The sequence below is a fragment of the Sinocyclocheilus anshuiensis genome, unplaced genomic scaffold (assembly GCF_001515605.1).
Source record: "Sinocyclocheilus anshuiensis isolate Anshui unplaced genomic scaffold, SAMN03320099.WGS_v1.1 scaffold524, whole genome shotgun sequence".
Lineage (NCBI taxonomy): Eukaryota > Metazoa > Chordata > Actinopteri > Cypriniformes > Cyprinidae > Sinocyclocheilus > Sinocyclocheilus anshuiensis.
This window is the reverse complement of record NW_015555703.1, coordinates 1,796,071-1,809,684: the sequence shown is the minus strand read 5'-3', so window position 1 is coordinate 1,809,684 and position 13,614 is coordinate 1,796,071. Positions and strand designations below refer to the sequence as shown.

The window sequence follows — 13,614 nt, the reverse complement described above, 5'->3', positions numbered from 1 at the left end:
TAATCTTCCAAGTGTCTTTTTTTTTTTTAAATGAGATGAAACTTAAGTTTGTGCTCCAAAGCACTCAAGATTTATGACAGTTTAAGTTAGAAATTTAATTTTAAGGTCAATGCTCAAAACATTGTTAACAGGCAATAAATGGATCATAACTATTCCATAAATATAATTTAGTACCACAAAATCCCCTAAAAATACAAAATATGAAATAAAAAAATATTATCAAGTATTTACTTGAAATAAAAAACACTGCCACGCAGGATCAACCCCACCTGAATCAGCTAATCAAGGTCTCGAAACTCCCAGTAAAGTGTGTTGGAGTTAAACTCTGCAGGACACCCCTGTTACAAACCATTCAGTAATGGCAAAATCTTTTAAGAAATTCTTTCAGTATCAAGAGGATGTCAGTGATGTACCTTCACATATAAACGCAAGACTCTTTATAAGGAGGACTGTACCTTGTTCCATACAGGTTCCCTGAAAATTCAGCATTTTCGATAAATTCACCATTTGCTATGGCTGCCTTCATCACTTCCCTGGTAACGTAATGATAGTCTGAAAAAAAGATGATATGCATGTCAGTATGTCAATCATTGACAAACTTGTAACTGATGAGCCAGAATACTAATAAAAACAACAAGCAGCACAAATTCATAGCTGCTGCACCAATTTGAGCTCATAACTGTGTCAATGCATCGTTTCCAGCTCCATCATTACAACACTGAGGTTCAAGAACCGATTCTCTCTTGATGATCTTATGTGTATGAGAAACTACAGCTAAAGGCCTGTTCTCACAAACACTAATGTTCAGCACAAAAACTCAGGTTGACATACCCTATTTGTATTTTTTCTTTTTTATTAATAATTATATGTTTGTCTAAGTATTTGCTGCTATGACTGATATTATACTGATGAGAATAAACAAAGCCAAACAGCCATTCCAATTTTTTTATTCGCTATTATGTTTCGTGTTTTTGAGCAACGGTTTATGTAATAGCAGCGGATCTGGGCATGTAACCAAAAGCGTGAATATTATTGTATAAAAAAGGATTGCACTGACGCCATGTGAATGTTTATGTTGGCCTGAACAGTCACATAAACTGCCGTTCACTCAAATTAACATGTTTAATCACACCAAATGTTTCCACCAAACATTTGTCTTGTTTTTTTTTTTGAACAGGCCTTAAGATTTGATTCTGTTGGACTAGTCATGTCAATTGTGATGTCATTGTGAAAACATGTTATGCTTGCTGGGTTTTGTTCAGTGAGGATAATGCAAAACGATTCTCATTTTTACGGAATGATATAGATTCTTAAATCCCAAGAATCGATTAGTCTAGCCTGTTTACAGTTAATGGACAGAACGTTGAAGGGCACTTCCCATCCAATATATCGTAATAAGCATTGTGCGTTGGTACTTTTAATATGAAACAAAGTCTCAGATTTCAAATTCTGTCCATTGTATTGCAATATTCAAACAATAAATGCCGTTTTGGCGCTGTTTAATGTGGAGTGACAGATCGCTGTAGCGCCTCAATCAACAGACGCGTGAACTGATCATCTCCTCCACATTAATAGCCAAGTACTGTACCTGATATATATCCAAAATAATCGATATTGAATCGAATCGAATCGTGAAATTTGTGTCAAAAGCCAGCCCTAATGCAAAAGATATTTTCAGAAAAGCTGTGTTTTCTGTAGCACACAAGATCAAAAGCCTAACCTTTGCCGTTCTCCTCTCCTGGACGGGGGCTTCGCGTCGTATCTGGTAAAAGATAATTCTGGGTTATTTTTTAGTTTCCACTAAAGAACAGCATTTGTGCTTCAGTATGTGACTCACGGGAAACGCTGAAGCCAAATACACCCACATGATACACTTTTTTTTCAGGATTCTTTGATGAATAGAAAGTTCAAAAGAACAGCATTTATTTGAAACAGAAACATTATGAATGTCTTTACTGTCCCTTTTGATCAATTTAATGTGCCTTTGCTGAATAACAGTATTAATTTCTTTTTTTAATCTTACTTGCCCTTAACCTTTGAATGTTGAATGTCACGGTTTACACAAAAATATAATAAAAACAGCACTTTTTTTACTGTATTTTTGATCAACTAAATGCAGCCTTAGTGTGCATAAGACACTTCTTTCAAAAAAATCATGTTATTTTAAACACATAACTATATATAAGGGTGGACAGGGATGTTTTTTCCTCAACATTTATCTCAACATGTTCCAACAGGCCTGGACCAACAGTTCGTTAGCGCTGAATGGAGTTAATGAGATCAGATGAGGCATCCACTGAGGACACTTTAATGACTGTGATAGTGGAAAACTACAGATCCTGTATTGAGCCATTAACACAAAAACAAACACACACACAAAAACACACACACACAAAAACACACAAAAACACACACATAAAAACACACACAAAAACAAACACACACACACAAACAGTTTATATTTAAGCATTCAAACAATATTTCAATACATTATTAATAACGATGAGTAAATTTACATCACAATCCAAGCTCTGTATTTGTATTGCTTACCTCGCTCAAGTGTTAATGTGTCACTTTGCTGTGTGTAAATGAAACTGAAAACACGCACAGTACTCCGTGTGATCTGAATGTTTGCGTGTGTGCCTGCAGATAATATCAGCTCAGTGGAAACCCAACCCAGCCTTCTTTACACAAGTTACTGCCATGGCATCAAAACATTACAGCATAGTACTGACTCAGCACTGAGAAACACTTCTGCTCAACAAAACCAAAACACCAACACTTCTGAATTATGATATTTCCCATTGAGCCACTGAATTATTCAAATAATACATAAATAATTAATTAAAATAACTTTTAGCTACAAATAGGTGAGCCAATGTCACAAAATAGCTCACACTTTAGTCCAAAATCAAAAGAAAATAACAATTACTTTGCATTTAGAAATGCTTATTTTTATTTATATTTCTCGTTGTAATATTATTTCTTGAGTATTTTTTACTGCACCACTTTTCTACGAATCTACACCATGCAAGGCCAGTTTTTATATTTTATGTTTACACTATTCTGTCACCACACATTTACACACACTTTGTTTTTCCTCCTTTTTTAAATCCTGTATGGTATATTTTGTTCACGATTCATCATTCATAATTATGTCCGACTGAACTCTATTTCAGCTCCATCCGTATCTGTGTGACTGCGACACTAGACTACTCTCTCCCTAAAGAGGTATTTTGAGATGTAGAACTCACTCTAAAGACACATGTTTGCAGTTTGCATCAGTCTTTCTGAATTATAACAACTTCTAATGAAATTTCTGTCATCATTTACTCAACCCTCATGTTGTTCCAAACCTGTCTGAGTTTTTTTCTTCTGTTGAACACAAGAGAAGATATTTTGAAGAATGTTGGTAACCAAACGCTTGATGGTCCCCATTGACTTCCATAGTATTTTTCCCCATACTATAGAAGTTAATGGGTGCCAGCGACTGACTGGTTGCCAACATTCTTCAAAATATCTTCTCTTGTGTTCAACAGCAGAATTTTTGGGTGAACTATCCCTTTAAATACTAATAGGACCTTTCCTTCACTAAAACAAAAACAGCAAGTCTAAAACATTTTAAACATTAAATCTCCTAATCAAGTCATATGCAAAGCATGCTGGGAACTAGAAAACCACTGCTTAATTTTGAAAGTTACTACAACAGAAATTTCAGTTTAAATTACACCCAGTATTAAGATAAAATAATAATCAATTATTCATTAATTATAATTATGTTAACAGAACCTATCAAAATAAGTACTTTACTTCTATTCTATTTCTATTTAGTTCAAAGTTCTATTTACTTTGTGATTATGATAAATTATTACTTTGACTGGAGTAATATTTCATTACAGGGATTTAATCTTAAATGAATGATTTGTGTACTTTTGTTGACATCCAACGTGACCATGCCAAATCCTAAAATGGCATCTTTGATTTAAAATAGCCTTGCGTCTTATTCCAGCGAGCGCTGAAGTGACGTCTCCGAGCAAACACAGCTGTGAGTGACATGAGGCACTTGAAAGTAATGGGTTTGGAAGTCCAAACGGCTCCTTTTCAGTGTCAAAATCAGAGCCACGGGTCACAAGATTTCCATAGTGTTTCCATACACACTGAATTCAAGTGAGTTGCATAATTCACTACAGCTGGACGTCAGACTACATTAAACTGCAAAACAGCTGTAATCACACGCAAGCGATAATATCATTTGATTCAACAAAACTGTGTCAGACTCTCCATTACAAACGGTCATGAGATGTCTAATTAAACACATACTCATAATAAATGAGCTCCACGTGTGACTTAATGCAAGTCATACGGTGCGACCTCTTGACATGTGACCAGTTTTGGCAGGCGCTCTAATCTAGTAACTTAAAGAATCTGATGTTGTGTGCCGTGTATCGTCTGCACTCGTCAGTCAGAGATAAGAGATGCTCTACATTTCAAAGTCTTCAAGGTCACAAGATGATTTCTCAAAACTCAAATGGATGCTTCCTCGTTTCCTCGCTCCTCTGTCCTTCAGTCCGTGACGCATAAACTGATCTTAAAGGTCTAGCCATCTCAATATATTTTTACAGCTCCTCTCTCAGGAGCTCTGCTGAGAACGGGTCGATTTTGGCCTGTCTAATTAATATTCATGAGCCTCTCTTCTGATTGGCCTGTTGTTTTCTGAGTGACGCACGGCCAGGCCAACCACAGGTAACTAGGGTCAGCCGACGTCACAGCGCTAGCTGGAGGCAGCAAAACAAAGGGGAAACTGGAGGCGGCCCATTCAAACCAGCGCAGATTCGGCTACATAAGGAGCTTAAAATATCTTCTTGTTGTGATTCTGGGTGCCAGAATCGACGTAATACAGCCTCAAATTAGAAATTTGATCGCATATCTGCTGCCACTGCCAGACAAAAAACCGACGACAGCTGTGGTTAAACGCGATAAAACGAGCAAACTGGACAGAAACGATCGTCACAAATGCTCGCGTTTGTTCAGTCTTTTGTTGTTATGGGCGTGTCTACAGATTTCTTGCCATATGTCTGTAGTTCTGACGTCAACTTTTTACGGAAGTCACAATGGTTTGTGAAAAATCACAGCTACTTTATGCAGGCTGTGTGCATTTTACTGTGGACTGACTGTTTTGAAACTTATATGGTAGTTACATAGCACCTAGACCTCAGTTATCGTGAAAAACGCCAGGAAATGTCAGTTTTGACAATATGGGACCTTTAAAGGACGCTCTCCCTTCTCTTACTGCACTGCGAGGAAGCTTCCTGAGGCGCTGTAGGAGCATTTGTTGTAGAAAAACTAACCCCGTTCATCTGTCACAATCATTTTAATGCCTGTTTTACCTTTGCAGTTCAAATAAACCTTACATTTGACATATATTTCAACAGGGCATCTTGCTTTTTTAACCCTCATGTTGTGCCATTTTGACCCAGAGAGAATTTTTCTTTTTTCCTGAAAATGCCAGTTAATGTTATTGCATTGGACTAAAGCTTGCTGACTTTTGATTACACGGGGTATAACAACCTCCCAAAAAAATTGGCTTATATTTTTTTTTTTATCAATTAGCACAGTTTTTTTTAAATTATTTTTGGAACTGACTGTTCATAGGCCTCATTGATCTGAGCTTGCACACCAGTTATTGAGCAAAAAAAAAAAACAAAATAGCCTAATTTGTGGATAATTCTGGCATTATTCACTCACAAACGGAGGTGCCTAAGCTCAGATCACTACATTTTCAGGACTTTCAGCACAGCACAAGGGTTAATTTTTCTTACAAATTTCCTAAAAAACCAAACCAAGTGATCAAAAGTAGTCCAAAATACGAAGAAACAGTCCTGCAATTCCTCTGTGCTCAGTTTCATTCCTTGTGTACTTTCATCACATCTTACTTGGAGACGAGTGTGAAAAGTAAACAAGGATGCACAATTTAAGAAATTAGAGGCAAAAAGCTAAATTTTTCATTCGCCTTTGTTTGTTATAAACGTTTAATTACTGAACGTTTTTCTGCTCAGACAAATTCAATGATGCAACTAAGATTACTCAAATACTTCTGTCATTGTTTCCCTGCTTAGTTAGAAGCAAATCTCATGTGTGACCCTGGAGCACAAAAGCAGTCTTAAGTCGCTGGGGTATATTTGTAGCAATAGCCAAAAATACATTGTATGGGTCAAAATGATTGATTTTTCTTTTATGCCAAAAATCATTAGGATATTAAGTAAAGATCATGTTCCTTGAAGATATTTTGTAAATTTTCTACTGTAAATATATTAAAACTTAATTTTTGATTAGTAATATGCATTGCTAAGAACTTCATTTGGACAACTTTAAAGATGATTTTCTCAATATTTAGATTTTTTTGCACCCTCAGATTCCAGATTTTCAAATAGTTGTATCTCGGCCAAATATTGTCCTATCCTAACAAACCATACATCAATGGAAAACTCATTTATTCAGCTTTCAGATGATGTATAAATCTCAATTTCGAAAAATTGACCCTTATGACTGGTTTTGTGCTCCAGGGTCACGTGTCATATTTCCTGATTTAGAGATCTACATTTTTCTTCTTTTCTTAAGCACACAAGATGCTCTTTGGAACATTCTCTAATCATGCTGGATCACATTAACATTCTTAAATCCATGTTCATTTTTCAATTAACCTTTTTCTCAAATGTTAGGCTGACAATATGCGTTGTTCTTAAATTTCTGTTATATTAAATATAAAAAACATTTTCACGAGTAGTTTCAAGTAGTTTGGACATCCACATGCAGCTTCCATATTTCCACAAAGCCACAGATACAATCACAAACCCGACTATAAATAAATCTATCCATGCACAACTTTGTATTTACACTAAATATTAGCGTGCACAATGCATTACACATGTATTATGGTTCAATCATAAAGCAGCAGGTTCACTTTGAAACATACCGAACGTGATGAATTCAAATCAGCTAAGAGAGTAAAAAAGCATCAAATTAAGCCTTATGAAGAATCAACATTATAATAGCACTTCACAACTTCTTTACTGTATCATCAACACAAAAAGATGATGCAACTGGCGACCATCACATCATTTAAAGCTACAGCGTGTTTAAACTCACCTGAAAAAAACCTGGAGATAAACCTCACATACATTGGGGAAAAGGAGCTCAAACACGGGGAGAATGTCTTTCTCCCTTCGCTTATAATCTTCCTCTCTTGCTCAGGTGACTGATTTTCTCATGAGAGCCATTACTGCGGCGTCATCAGAAGGCGACACGCTTCTCACAGATCTTTAGAACATCCGCGTTCTGAATCTGAACCCGCGCCAAACGGCGCATGATGTTGACATCGCATATTCTCATACAGGAACACGCACAATAATAATAATAAAAAAAGAATCGTTTTTGTCATGTCGTACTGAATAGAGCTTGGTCGACAAGATAATATTTGCGGTGATTAAAAAAAAAAAAAAAAGAGCTTCACGCTGAATTTATAAAATAAAGGCCGGCGGTTTCCCGGATGTTGTGGAAAACTAAGGCCTGATTCTTCTACTACACGCGTGTAAAACATCTCTGCGCTTTTAGGAGGCTGAGAAAGTGTGTCTGGATGAACAGGGGTCATGTTTGGCTCATCGAGGTCTGGAGGGGTGAGAGGGGGTCAGGACCAGTTCAACTGGGACGATGTGAAAGTGGATAAACACAGAGAGAACTATCTGGGTGAGTATCGAGCTAGCAGCTCTAGCCTCGGCTAGCAACTCTTGTGTGACCCATATGCGAAGCAATCCCCAAATGTGCGCTTATGTTCATATAAACACGACTTATTTTGCACTTTACACACTTGAATTAATTAATAACTGCACACTGGAGCTTTAGTAACTGGTTGTTTGTGCTAATATTTTGTTGCTCACAGGCTGGTAAACCTATTCAGAACGCTTAAGGGAATGGTAATGGTTGTGTAGCTTGATTGTATATTGCTAATCTATAATGCCAGCATGGCAGTTCGTCCTCTGGGTTGACGGTGTATTAAAGTCTCTGCTGAATAAAGTTTCCCTCATCTGTAGTCTAAACGCAGACATTCCTACCTTTCTCCTTGGCGTGATCTCTCATCACATCGTCTGCTTGTTTAATGTGTCGGACGCAGCTGTGGCTTTTGTAGGTGTAGACGTGTTGAACTTTCTAGTTTAGGTACCAGAGGAGCATGAGACGCATGCTTTACAAATCCTAGAATCGCGAAGGCTGAGCTCATGAATATTAATGAGGTCTTGCGGGCGTTGCGTGGTAACCGCCTCAAGCGTCCTTCAGAATTCATTGCTGGAGCGCGAGCCAAGCCTATGAATATTTAATGTACCGTGCTGACGTCAGTGAGGCCTATTGGGCAAACGTGACTCAACCTGTGTAATATTTATAAGAAATATTATCTTTTTTTTTTTGCCAAGACATTCAACTGAACTTTAATTTTATTTACATAGTTGCTTGCTTATGTTGTCTCTCAGTCAGAAGGTCAGAGTCTGGTATATTGATTCTGCACTTCCATGCAGGGTTGTTATAGTAAACTAAACTGAACTAAAGTTAAAACCATTAAAATATATATATTTTTTTTACTTTAAATAAAATAGTCGTTAACTGAAATAAAATATAAAAAGCTTTTAATTTCAAAACGACAAAACACAACAACTAATAGTTTTATAAAACTAATAGATTTTATAAAATAAATCAATTAGTTTTTATAAATTATGTATTTTTTATATTAAGCTCTTTATTAAACACTTAAATATATATTTTTTGGAATAATATGTCAATATATGTTTGTAGGACTGTATTATGATATTATTTTCATGACAATTAAGCAAATTTTCCCCTATATTCTTATTACCATAATGCAAATAAATATAATTCTCATTACAGGAATGCACGTAAATTAAATTTAGTACGACCACTGATCTATAAAAAGAACATACAATATAAAAAGCTTTTTATTTCAGCTAGTTGCCAAGGCAACATTCCACACACACACACACACGTGGTCCTGATGGTCATACGTTTCTTTTTCCTTAAGCTAAATATAAATACGATGAAATATGATTTAAACATGTTTATAGCAGGTTGTGTTAGATCTACCCAAGGTTCTGTGTTGATTCTTTCAGGGAATTCCGTCATGGCACCGGTTGGCCGGTGGCAGAAAGGGAAGGATTTGTCATGGTACGCCAAAGATAAGAAGGGCGGCGCATCTCTGTCTAAAGAGCAGGAGATGGCAGCGGTACGGGAGGCAGAGCACGAGGCCATGTTAGCAGCACTGTAAGTGTGATTGATTCATCAGTGAAGTGCAGAAGAATATGAGTAAACATCTCAATTGTCCCATTTTTTTGTCTATTTTAGGGGTCATAAAACAATCAAGAGACAACCAACTGGTCTTACCAAAGAGGTTTGTATTTGTAAACACTCAAACAAGGACATTTCAATGATTTGTAGCACTTCTTATTGCCGTTTCTGATGCATATGTGTCCTGCTGGCAGGATCTTGCAGATGTGTGCCGGAGGGAAGGGGAGGCGGATGAACGGGACGTGGACAGGGTCTCTGGGCTCGGAAGCTCCAGGTAAAGCTTTCATGACTAGTTTACTTGATCTAGACCTCTCTTTACCTGTTCAAGATACAGGAGAGGTGTTCCAAGTATCTTATGTATTAGGCTAATTCATGGTGGAATGTATAATACTTTAGAAGTTAAACTGTTGAAGATTTTTTTTATCACAATGACAAACATTGCTATTTCAGATTCAGTCCCGCATTTTAATATGGGGCTTCTCTTCCGAAACTTTGCACGGTGTACTTTGTAGCATGAAAAATAAAACTTTGATTTGAATTATGAATGGGTTATGTACAGAAGGCAAAGTTTAAGTGGCATTTGCAACAGAATGACAGGATTTACTGAATTTCAAGTCAAGGAAATTCAACACGGGTAATGCATTCTGGGAAATATTCTTCCACACTGATTCACAAATGAAGGTTTTTCAAACCTTTTTTTTTTTTTTACTTTCAAACAGTGCACTGACAAGCCAACATTCAAAGTTTGTCTTGAGAAAACATAACTTTTCTAGATTCTCAGGCTATGTTTACACGACAACGGTGTAGTCAAAAACTGAAACGTTTTTCCCTTGCGTTTTTAAAAAGTTTCACATATACACGACGTTTTCAAAACGATTCACGTTTACACGTATCCGCGAAAACGGCCAAAAACGCTGTATTACGTATGCCAGGCCAGTAGTTGGCGCTGTCACCTTGTTAGTAAACAGTACCTGTAGGGAACTAACGATTATATGATGTATATGATGCGTCTCCGCTGTTGGTTGTAATATTGGGGAAGTAAATCCACACTTTGCTGAAGAAGCGTTAGCAAACTCTTAAACAGCAACAACAGTACCATGTACTCCGCCATTGTTGTGTATGTTTGTTCGCGCTTGCCTTTAAAATCGACACGTACTGCGCATGTCTACATACCTAACACGTACTACGCACGCGTGCATGACGCCACCGTTTTCAAAGATTCCTGTATTGTGTGTTTACCAGTGGTGGACAGTAACGGAGTAGTTTTACTTCGTTACTGTACTTAACGTTACTGTACTTAAGTACATTTTTCAAGTATCTGTACTTTACTGGAGTAGTTTTATTTTGAGTAACTTTTACTTTTAGTTCACTACATTCCAAAGCATAAGATCGTACTTTTTACTTCACTATCATACTTTCATAAAACTTATCGTTACTCCTTATTATATATCACGTGCTCCGAGACGCAGAAGCAGTGTCTGATTCATGAACGAACTGATTCTTTTCAATGAACCCGTTAAATCGGTTCGCAAATCGCACCAAACGATTCATTCACGAATTGGAATGATCCGATTGCAGCTGTTCTCGAGTCGACAACTCACTGATTCAAATGATCCGTTTAGTGCGAGTCTCCAGTGAACTGAGCTCACAAGTAAGAACCAGGAGATCTTGTGAGCGCGCGTGCGCGTCTGATGCTGTTAAAAGTTACTAATGTCGAATTTTAGGATTAATTATTGTAACTATCGGTACTTTTTAATTAAGTACATAAAAAAATCAAGTACTTTTGTACTTTCACTCGAGTAAAATTGAAAACTGAGTACTTTTACTGGAGTAATATTTTATTATACGGCTCTGTACTTTTACTCAAGTACTTGATTTGTGTACTTCGTCCACTACTGGTGTTTACACGGAAACGACAACGGTGGCATTTTCAAAAGCTTCCACTTTGAAACCCGTTTTCAAAAATATGCGTTTTCAGTCCCCAAAACGCCGTTGTCATGTAAATGCACAGTCAAAACGCATAAAAATTTTCCCGTTTTTGACTGAAAACGTCGTGTAAACGGCACCTCAGTTGCACTCAGAACAATAGAAAAACAGATCACATTGGCTTGTGAATGAAAAGCGGAAAATGACTTGGTATTGAACATAAAACAGTGCCGCTTACCAAGATTTAACAATATACCAGGAGTACACAAGGTCTTACAATATTGTTAATAAATATTTGAATGAGCAAGTCTATTATTTGTGACTGTATTGTATGTATAAATGCAAAAACTTTTGAAGTGCATATTGAAGTTAGATAAAATAAAATCACTATAGACTGAGAAACAGCACTAGTCTGTACCTAGCTCCTCTAGTATTACATGTTACTGTAGTTTATAAATAGAATATAATAGACATACCACAGATACATTATGAGCTGTTTTTCATGATCAGGGCTGGACCGAGAGGAATGGTGCTTTCCAAGCAAGAAAAAGAAGCAGTAAAAATGGGTTTGCCAGTTTTCACGGTACGTAGACATAAATAATTAGTGTTGATGCTGATTTGATTCTGAGAATGTGTCGTGGTTTGAATATTACAAGCACCGTTAATCACTGATCTTGATTTATTGTCAGCATCACAAAGCTGATAGACCACAAGAAGCCAGTAAGAATCCTGAGGAGGCCAACAGACCTGATAAAGAGGATAAAAGGTACAATATACTGTATATGTGTTTGTGTGGTATAAAAGCAAGAATAGATTTAATATCTTTTATGGCCAAACATTACATGTGAAAGGTTTTTAAACATGGAATAGAATACATATGAGAATTCTCGAGTACAAAAACAGATACTGCTTTAAAAAAAACAAACACGATATCTAAGTTGAGTGCTGATGTGAATTACATATCTGACAGAAAAAAGAAGAGTAAAAAGGAGAAGAAAAGTAAGAAGGAGAAAAAGAAGAAAAAAGAGAAAACGAAACACAGAAGCAGAAGTGACTCTTCAGATTCAGACTCTGAAAGCTACAGTAAAAGGTAAACTGTCTATAGTTTTTCCATCCTGTCAGTAGACTAAATTAAATACCATTATTATTGTTGTAAGTGATTTATAGAGACTTTGCTTTCCTTCTCTGAGGTATAACACAATTTGTTCACAAGAGGGCGATGTAACACTATTGTATTAGTTTTAGTTTAGTTTCCTTTTTCTTATTAGATACTCTTTTTGAAGATAGTGGTTTGGTTTGAAGAAAATGATTACACTGTGGCTCTATTCAAAAAAGTATTATATTATATTATATTTACCTTAACATTTACACTCCAAAGCAATTAGCAAAAAAATAGCACACACAAATATTGGGTAAAATAGTCCAGTTTAATTGCTTTTATAATATCAAATAACTATTCAATAAATTTTCATAAATGATATAACATTTGAAAGATGAAAACCTTAAGATTTGATCCACCTGCCGCTACCAAAAATTGCTTTTATAATATCAAATAACTATTCAATAAATTTTCATAAACGATATAACATTTGAAAGATGAAAACCTTAAGATTTGATCCACCTGCCGCTACCAAAACTTCTTCTGGCGCCACCATCTGTAGAATATTTTTGTCTCCAACTAGTGGCTGGTGTGTGCAATTCCACTGAGACTTTCTGAGTGTATATAAGCCTCAGGGATTTTTTTAGAATGGTAAATTGAAATCAATAAACTATGAATAATTTACTGCCTTTGTGTGAATAGTATGTAATCTGTAATCTGATTATGCACATTTTAAAACGTTTTTTAAAATCGAATTACAAGCACTTAATTTCTAGAATCTGATAACATGAGTTACTATCCAGCACCGGTTACAGAGCCCTGGTGGATTTGATATGCGCAGGGATTTAATTACATAGCTATATAATTGCATTAAAAGATGAGATTAAGGTTTTAAATATAAAACTTGATTTAACATGTTTAAAAATATGAAAGTAAAATGGCCAGTAGGTGGCAGCAAGTTACTTTCATAATGAGTGAGTAATTCAATAAATCATTCAAAAGCTTTGTTCAAAACAGCTGATTCATTTAGGAACGAAGCAAGTGAACATCTGTAAAAATGGGTCACTGAATCATTCACTCAATCAGTTTGGATTCATTGATTGTTCGCGATGCTGGCGCATTTCATGGTAACGGCTCGCCAGGGAAGCACATATGATGGTTAAAGGGATAGTTCACCCAAAAATGAAAATGTGATGTTTATCTGCTTACCCCCAGGGCATCCAAGATGTAGGTGACTTTGTTTC

The 13,614-nt window shown here is 36.2% G+C and overlaps 2 protein-coding genes and 1 long non-coding RNA gene across 3 annotated transcripts in view; 1 reads left to right on the top strand and 2 right to left on the bottom strand.

Annotated features, from left to right (window-relative positions):
• The window catches only part of LOC107671651 (guanylate kinase-like), a 7,142-nt gene extending 4,927 nt beyond the window's left edge, over nt 1-2,215 (bottom strand). Inside the window, exons 1-4 of the mRNA XM_016464559.1 lie at nt 2,177-2,215; nt 1,838-1,889; nt 1,721-1,762; nt 456-552 (exon numbers count right to left, since the gene is read on the bottom strand). Of these exons, the coding sequence (XP_016320045.1) occupies nt 456-552; nt 1,721-1,762; nt 1,838-1,889; nt 2,177-2,215 (230 nt within the window). The remainder of the gene's footprint in view (nt 1-455; nt 553-1,720; nt 1,763-1,837; nt 1,890-2,176) is intronic.
• A 4-nt stretch (nt 2,216-2,219) lies between these two features.
• On the bottom strand, nt 2,220-2,851 carry LOC107671681 (uncharacterized). The gene is made up of 2 exons (XR_001632234.1): nt 2,551-2,851; nt 2,220-2,339 (listed from the first exon to the last, which is right to left on the bottom strand). It is a non-coding gene; the product is annotated as an uncharacterized LOC107671681 (long non-coding RNA).
• Nucleotides 2,852-7,535: 4,684 nt separating this feature from the next.
• LOC107671736 (multiple myeloma tumor-associated protein 2 homolog) overlaps nt 7,536-13,614 on the top strand; it is a 10,116-nt gene continuing 4,037 nt past the window's right edge. The window contains exons 1-7 of the mRNA XM_016464684.1: nt 7,536-7,743; nt 9,171-9,321; nt 9,403-9,448; nt 9,540-9,619; nt 11,782-11,854; nt 11,961-12,037; nt 12,242-12,361. Coding sequence (XP_016320170.1) covers nt 7,647-7,743; nt 9,171-9,321; nt 9,403-9,448; nt 9,540-9,619; nt 11,782-11,854; nt 11,961-12,037; nt 12,242-12,361 — 644 coding nt within the window. The 5' untranslated portion in view covers nt 7,536-7,646. The remainder of the gene's footprint in view (nt 7,744-9,170; nt 9,322-9,402; nt 9,449-9,539; nt 9,620-11,781; nt 11,855-11,960; nt 12,038-12,241; nt 12,362-13,614) is intronic.